General features: G+C 49.2%; 1 protein-coding gene across 1 annotated transcript in view; it reads right to left on the reverse strand.

Moving 5' to 3' along the window:
* The window catches only part of LOC104513917 (lysyl oxidase homolog 2-like), a gene marked incomplete at its 3' end in the record, with an annotated part of 38,288 nt that overhangs the window by 26,504 nt on the left and 3,234 nt on the right, over positions 1-8,550 (reverse strand). Inside the window, 1 exon segment of the mRNA XM_010157420.1 lies at positions 8,113-8,288. Coding sequence (XP_010155722.1) covers positions 8,113-8,288 — 176 coding nt within the window.

The following is an 8,550-nucleotide window of genomic DNA, read 5'->3' on the forward strand; positions in this document are numbered from 1 at the left end:
GTGGCTGTACTTGCCCCAGGCAAAGATGTCATTTTGGTTGGGATTTCCAACATTACTATAATAAACATTAGCATAAAAACAAGGGGAAGAGTATCAAACTCTTCTGAGTTGGGCCACATTCCCCTCCATCCCACTCCGTTCCTCGCCAAAAGCCACGTCCAAGACCCGCGCTGCTGCGGGCCCCAGACACAAAAGCCCGCTGCAAGCCAACACGCCGCGCTCTGTTACGAAACCAGTCAGTCTCAGCTTCGGAAAGCCAGGGCCTGCCCGGAGACAGCAAGAAGAAAGGGGGTTGTTTCTGAGCTTTCACAAAAGGATTCCTGGCTCGGAAAGTTTTCACATGAGCCTCCGCTGCTTTTGTTTCCACTCTCTGAACCAAATGCTTCCCCACAGCCTCGGATCTGATGCAAAAACCGACACAACTTTCATAACATTTTCTTTCACCTTTTGCCATCTGCTCTGTGTTGGCAGGATAATTATGCCCCGGACAGCATGCTCGTGTCGTCCTCCGCTGCCCCAGCTCAGCGATACCCCTCTTAGGGCAGCCCTGGGGATGCACCGAGGAGATCCGTTCCTCGAAATCCCACTGCTGCTCCTCAGCCTGCGGCCACAGCCCTGGTGCTGAATCACGGGCTCCTGGCTGAGAACAAGCTGCAGCAGCTGGGATTTCAGAGGGGCTTGTCAAAGAGGATCTCAACACTCAAACACCCGCTCAGTGACAGCACTGAATCCAGCCAGAGAACGGCCATGGCTACCTGTGTCCCCGCAGCCCGGGACATTGCTTGAATGCAGGCAGAAAGGGAACGGGAATGAAATGTTGCCTCCTTCATGAATTTTGTGAAAAGGCATCACCATGAGTGATGCCAAGGGCTGCAGAGCAGGAGAGCAGAGGTTTCAGTGCTGGCTCTGAGCTCCCTGGTCACCAGGCGACTGTACAGACACACAGCTTAGGCAAAGCCACGCTCCTTACCAAAAATCCTTGATTCAGCCAAAGCGAGGAGCCTGCGTGCTGCCTCTGCCATATTCATTGCTCCTCTGCTTTAAGATTCCCTGTGGTCCGCTCAAACTGCTCTTTCCTTCACTATCCCTGCCCTATCCCTCTGCCCATCACATGCAGAAAACTTTTTGCATCATTTTTCATTTACAACAGAGCTCCAGGATTTCTTGGCTTCCCAAACATCAAGACATTAAAGCTGCAACTTGGACAAGAAACAAATGGATTTTTCTTCTATTAGGAACAGAACACAGAATCCTTCTACACAGACTTTGCTCATCCCCGAGGCATCTTCTCTCGGGCACTTAAAGCTTTCACATACACCAAAGTCTCAGCTACCAAGTCTTTTCCCCTGAAGATGACTTTTAGAAGGCCTTCTCCTCACACAGACAGGAACGGGTGGGATCTGGTTTGATTTAAACATCTGGAGCTGTGCCTCTGAGTCACTAACAAGGTCCCAACTGTTGAATAAACACGGTCAAATAGATGCTGCGAGACAAAGACGGGGTGCCCACAGGGGACGGCAGCCCCCGGGAACATGACGCTGTGTTGGACTGGAAGCCCCTTTTTGTCCTGGGTCTGTGCAGTATAAAAGGGTGAGGGATGAGAGCGCAACCCAGGATTAGGCTCCAGGAGCAAATACAGTGCAGACTATAAATGACAAAAGGCGAGCCCTTTGCTAAGCCGTGAAGCGCTTCAGCGGCCGCCTCGTGATTGCCAATGCAAAGCCGGCTCGTGAAAGGCCCCGGAGAAAAGGAACGCTGCTGACGGAAGCGAGCGGGAGCACTGAACCCTGGAGACACTCAGGCATGGGTGGGGGGCTTAGCTTAGGACAGGATGCTGACTGTTCTGTGCGCATCATAGAATGGTTTGGGTTGGAAGGGACCTTAAAGATCACAGTCCGAGGGTTTCCCGGTGAGCAAAGCTTTTACATTCTCTGGTTCCTTTCTTTCAACACCACATGGATCAGATGCTGCAAGTTCGCTGGATTTATCATCTGAAACTACTACCTGACCTTGTTCTGACAAAACAAGATCACAGGCTGGTCTGGGGCTTAGTTAAATGGTTTATTGCCTTGGGTAACACCAATGGTATCACATCTAGCACGAGGGCTGTCAGCTCAAGCCCTGGATAGTGCAAGGAGACAGGTTAACTCCGTCCCCCAAGGAACTGCAGCAAGCCCTACCAGCCTCCGTGCTCCCTCAGCCCTACCAGCTCCGACCTCCTGCTACATGGCAAGCAGCAGCTCTGCGCCCAGCGAACCCAGCACCCTGCCATGCCACAAGCCATCACAAAGAAACCATTGAGGCAGAGAAACTATCACACACACCCCTTAAATTATAGCACTAAAGAAACACAGTGGCTTACCCCAGTGGCAGCTTAATCAATCTTTGTCTGGAGTTAGCTCCGGAAGAGATGCTGAGACCCCTCTAGACACACAAAGCATCAACATTTCTTACACGTGGGCTTATGTTTAAAGAAGCAAACATTTACACCAAGGGGAAAGAAATTAAAACACTGTTGTCATAACAAACAGGCAAATAAACCTTTTATTGTCAAACATTCCTGAGAACTGGACGAGGCAGAGCTGCAGTCCCAGATGTTGGGACCTAAGTTTCCACTCCACATGGTCCAGACTCTCCACTGATTTGCATGGCAAGAAGCTAAATAAGATTTATGTGTGTGCCAAGCCACCAACAATGTCCCTGTCCTCCTGCCCTCCTTACACCTTCCAGCCAGAAACATCTCAGCATAAAGGAGCATTTTACATGGCCCCATCCACAGAGCCCAGTTTAACTGGACGCTCCTGAGCGGGACGTAGCAGCGCCCTTTCCCACTGGTTAAGAAACTCAGACAATATAGTTTAACCCACTTTTAACCAGGCATAACCAGAGTCTTTGAGCCACCTGGCTTTGAAGTGAGATTTTTATACTTCACATACACCCAGAAGGGAAAAGCAGGACAGAAATAGCAGCATAGCCTGGTATGTTTAGCTAGACCTTGTCTGCCCACCGTCTGGCCAAAGCTACGGCCTAGTCTCAGGTACCAGATCTATTTGTGAACTTCTAACGGCCGCAGCAACTCGATATATTTAGAGTGTGTCCTATTTGAAGCCTGTGTGTGCACACAGAGGAAGAGGATGGCCAAGAAATATTTTGGTTAAGGGTGTTTCGGGGATAGGTTCAAAAAAAAAAAACCGAAAAACCCAGACAAACCCTATTGCGCATTTATTTAAGAAATATATTAAGGGCAGGAGCTAGTTACTGTGACCTCAAAACTGCTGGTCAAGCCAGTGAGGCAGTTGCAGGTGGGCCTGTGCTGCATTTGCACAGCACGAAGGGGCTACACGGACCGTTTGAAAAAGCAGGGATGGCATGCCCTGCTCATGGTTTCGCCAACACACAGCAAATCAGTTTGATTTTGGAGCTTCTGGCGTCCTGCAAGGCCTTTGGAAACCACGTGAGACTGTGCATTTAAACTGTGAACTTTGGCACCACATTACGGGCCGATGCTACCCACCCAACCACCTTCAGACCCCTGTGAACTGCAAGACAAGACATGACCAACTCATACCTTGACTTGGTCACGACTCCATCAGAGTCAGCAAGCAGTTCTGTGTTCTCAGACATGCTTCGAGCACTTCAAACCAACATGGTTAAAATCATCTTGTCCTTTCGGCTCGCTCACAACGTGCCCGCCACACGGCCATGCCTAAAGGATCACCGTTACGAATAAAGCGGGTGTGTGCTCTGCCATCGTGGTTAGACCCAAGTTGGACATCAAGTCACGGATGTGAATTAGAGCATGGCAAACAGAGCTTTTGCTCCAGGCTACGCTGTGCCTAAAAACGAAGGAATGCAAGCTAAATCCAATTAAACAAGTGTTATTTTAGCAACAACTTTGTCCACGGAGGGTCACAGCAAGCATGTCCAGCATCAACCTCCTGTTACCAATCCACTGCCTCTACATTCACTCACAATTACTTGGTTAAGACATGCTCAGCCACTCCTGCAGCACTGCCAAGCAAAACTGCTTTTTTTTGGTTTTAACCCTTTCAGGGTGTGAGGGTTACTCTCAGAGCTGGAGCCTGCAGGAGGGGAGAGAGGATGCGGTACCGGTACCTGCCTTTCCCCTCCTACTGTTCCCAGAGGCAAGCAGGTACGAACAGACAAGGTCAAGCCACAAGCCCTGTTCCCTCCATTAATGAGACACTGTCTGCGTATTCAGTCTGCACGCCTTAAAGAGGAGGGGGAGAAGCCCCTGTGTAAATGCAGTCAATGCCATTACGCTCACGTCAGCAAATGCTGCTCTCCTCGCTTTGAAAAGGTGAGCAGCCTCCAGTGTTTACACAGCCACTGAGCTCTGGGGTGTCAGGCTAATTCCAACCAGCCGGCAGCCCACGAAAGGGCTGTCCTGCTACGCGCATTCATCACCCTCCAAAAAATAAACCTTTGAACAAGTCCCGAGGCTAAAAGCTGTGGAAAACAGCAAGAAAAAAGGACAGGAGTTTCTCTGCCCGTCAGCAAGGGACTGAGGGATTTCAGACCTGCCCCAACCTCGGTCCTGCTAGACGAATTCACTTCTTCCTGCCTGTCTCCCTTCGTCTTATCGCAGATCTTCCATCACTCACCCTTGAACGTTTCACTTGGGTCTGCGACCGGCAACTTGTACAGAAGCGAGGGTCAGGCCCTGCCCCTTCCCAACAAGGCAGGGAATGGAAAGGCTCAGGGGCAGGAAGAGATATGACGTAACCCTCCAAATATGAGCTGTGATGGGAAAAGATCTGTCTGAGCATATATACATAAGCCAAGTGGTTTATGGTGATGGAAAATTTCATCCTATACTACTTATCTGCAGCACTTCCAAACTGGGACATGGAAGTATGTATGTTGTCCAATAAAAATAAACTCTGCTCGAGGCTATCATGCTGCCTTTAGAAGAGTGTGAACTCTGCCTGTCAGATTTTAAGAAGCAAGGCCAGATTTGAGCAAATGTCAGTTTGCACAGCCCCTCTGAGCTGGAGCCCCTTCAACACGAAGTCAGATGTTGTCTTACACTGCTGGATTTCCCCCTTAAATCTTCAGCAGCACTTGGCAGCCCCAGAGAGCTTCGCACTGAAAGGTCTTTAAGACACTTTCTAAACGACGACTTTAAGATGGTCCATCTGTCCCTGGCAGTGGGAACACGCAGAGCTCCCTACCACAGGCAAGGGAGCTCTACATGTGAGGGGTTCCCCAGGCCAAGACAGCTTCCCTTCCCAAGGAAAAAGGGGAACAAACCCGCTCCGCCTGCCCCCCGCAGCGTACACCCCAGCACAGGAGCACGTGCTGATGCCAGCGCCTGCTCCGCTTCATCTGCTGGCTCGGAAAACCCCAGTTTGCAGGCAGATCTGTCTGGGAATCACGACAATTGTTACTACGTACTGTGGGAAAGCAACACTGGAAGGTGCAGTTGAATACCTAAGCTCTGCGCATCATCTCAAACCAAGCCTGTTTTGAGTCAAGCCTGGGTTTAAAAGCAGCTTCAGGGTAAACTGAAATATCTTCTGTGGAAGTCTGTACTGGTTTAGCTCTGTCCGCTGAAGCCAGCGGGACTGGTGGAGAACCCGGGCCCACAGCATCGCTGCTCAGTAAAAAATTCCAAGTCCCTCAACCCCTGATCCCATTCCAATGAGAAAACATCACTGGGGCAAGCTGTGGGCTAGAAACTAAAGAACCCAGCAGCTTACAAACCCATGACGTTTCCTCTGGTGAATGTGAGGTATGATATGCAGAATTCCCAGGCATGTCAGAGAGGGCAAAGTATTTCAGCTTGCATTCACACCAGCCTTTTCCCTCCCCCACTTTGGAGTTGATGACCCGATGAGTAACCCTGCTCATCGTCTCTGACTCCAGCTATGTCACGCCAGCTGCTAACAAGATAAAGCAAAGATTAAGAAGAGGAAAGCTGAGAGAGGGGGAAAGAAAACATTTGACAGCTAGCTGTGACTGAAAAGTAATTCCACGATGGCATTTAAAAAATTTACAGCACACCACCTTTAAGCAGCCTTAATCCTGCTGCAAAGGAACCAGCAGGAACCCTTCAGCTGCCAGTGGTCTTACAAGGACATACGACAAACCAGCGTGGTGTTGCAGAGCAGAGCAGTGTGGTACCACGTGGTTCATGAAATTCAGGCAGGAATTGCTTGAATGCTGTTACTTGTCACGTCAGGGGGTGCCTTCATCCATACATAGCTCCCAAGAGCTGCCCAGAGATGGAGAATATGACTTCTCTGACACCTACTTCTCCTGAGTGATCCTGTTGGTGAGTCAGGATTCTGCTACGTGAACTGCTTCAAGCTCATGATTCATTTTACTTATCACATGTGAAGCTTAAGCACCCCCACAGCATCAGCACAAGCCAGCCCTCAATTACCCCATGTGCTCAACTCATTAGTCAACCTCCAGTGCTTAGCTAATGGAAAAGCAGAGCCCTCCAAAGCTTTTATGATTAATATCTGAAGCATCTCAGAGTGAAGCGACCTCTGTCTAGACTAAAACATCTTTTCTTCCAGGCTTCTGTTTTGAGGATTCACTGTGGCTTTGGGGAAGCTCTCGCCTGCCAAATCCATCACTGATGTTCCATGATCTTGCCTCATTCCCCAAGAAACAACGGTGCCTTTGACAGAGGCACCTTGGGATCCCTGCGGAAAGCCTCCTTTCCCTCCATAGCCAAGTGAAGCAAGGTCAAGGCAAGGCAAGGAATTTCAGTTCTCACATCCCATACCTGCACCCTTGCACAGGAGCCTTCCATGGGAGTGCTGAATGCTGCCAGCTCACCCATACAGCGTATTCCTAAGGCCTCAGCGGGGCAGTGAGGGGTTTGACTGAGCGTGTTATCTTCCCCTGTCAAGTTTGCTGCATTGCATTAACCTCCAATGGGACAATCTGGTAGAAGGAAATGCTGGGAGACCCTTTCTAAATCAGTAATCATGTCAGGCTATGAAGTAACTGCTAGAACGATTCTGGTTTAAAGTCATAAAGAAGGCTGTATCTGCTGTTTCACATCATGAACAAAGCCAAGGTTCAGCCATGGAAACCACACTGCGGTATGTGATACAGCCTGGGTTCCCTGTTTGCTTAAAATAAGATTTGTCTGTGGTTAAGGGATAGGTTGTGTCAACAAATTTTGTCCAGGGGCAACCACTGCATTCGCATACTGAGCCACCGGAGCATCCGAAACAAGGGAGGTGTTAGCCAAGTCACCACAAATACTTTCCAACCTGAAAAGCTGAAGGAAAAAAACCCCACTTTTTTTTTGTATTCCTTGAAGAGCTCAGCCCAACTCCTTTCCAGCCCAGCATTCCCCCAGCTCCTTTCTGAAGAAATCTAACAAGTCCCCCCGACAGTGATTCAAGCATTTTGCTTCTGCCATTCCCCACCGAGCCTCAGCCTGACCCAGTCACAACCCAGAGCCTTTCCCCCAGTGACCAGCCCACATTTTCCTCTCTTCTGTTCCTTTCATCACTTCCAGTACTAATCCCACATTCCCACAAATATTTCCATGCAGTTATCATGGTTAGTCCGTCATTGCTTAGCCAAACTCGTTATATCTTCCCTTAGAAATCCACCCATTTCATGCCACGGCTGTGAGCCCTGTTCACCTCCAAACCTAAGCCTACCCGCTGACCCCGCTTGTCCTACCAGAGACCGCCAAACTGCCCCCAAGACCAAAAGGGAGGGGACAGGGGAAAGAAAACACAGTAATTGAATACTATGAACCAACAAAGTCACCCAGGTGTAAGGTCTAGGTGTCCAGCACATTCAGTCTCTAAATTCATCCTTTAGATTAATTGAGAAGTATAATAAACCACTATTCAGTTCAGAAAGGTGATTGCGGGACAGGAGTAATGTATTTTCTCCTCATTCTCATGCTAGAAAAAAACCCTTTCAAATTGTTATTGTAACGCTCTGAACAGCTGAAACTAAGATCTGAAAGTTGCACCTTTAGACAGCATCTAAGCACTGAGTTCGCTTTTCTCCCAGCATGCAGCTGGGATAACCTATACTGCATCATGGCAGACATCCCTGTCCGCAGAAGGCTCTTGATCAGCAGCTTGTAATTTTAAGTATGTTTACCTCTATTTGGTTAAGCAATGAGTTGTCAAACTTGAAGCCAGGGATTCGCTTTTCACTGCAGACTACTCCCACGTCTTCGGTGTGTTTGCAGTCGGTCACTCCCCAGCCGTTGGAAGTGCATGCTGCCAGGGTGGTCTCCTTGCCAGTACAGTGGACATTGTCCATCCAAATTCTCCCTGAAGGGGAAAGAAAATAGAGCTGAGACTCACAAAGAGGGAAATTCTAGATTGTACAGATAGGAAGGCAAGGCTGCTGTGCTCTTACTGTGTCAGGGGAAGAGATTACTGCTAAAATAAGCTTGAATCAGCAGAAAGGAACATCAGCGATCCACCCCCAGTACTAACTGCAAACAGCTCTGCCCCACAGCTTTCCCTTTCACTTATCTGCACAGTCATAGAAAGGTACCACCAGCGTGAAGCAGATCTCTGCTGCATTCCT

This window comes from Eurypyga helias, unplaced genomic scaffold, assembly GCF_000690775.1.
Source record: "Eurypyga helias isolate BGI_N326 unplaced genomic scaffold, ASM69077v1 scaffold6598, whole genome shotgun sequence".
NCBI lineage: Eukaryota > Metazoa > Chordata > Aves > Eurypygiformes > Eurypygidae > Eurypyga > Eurypyga helias.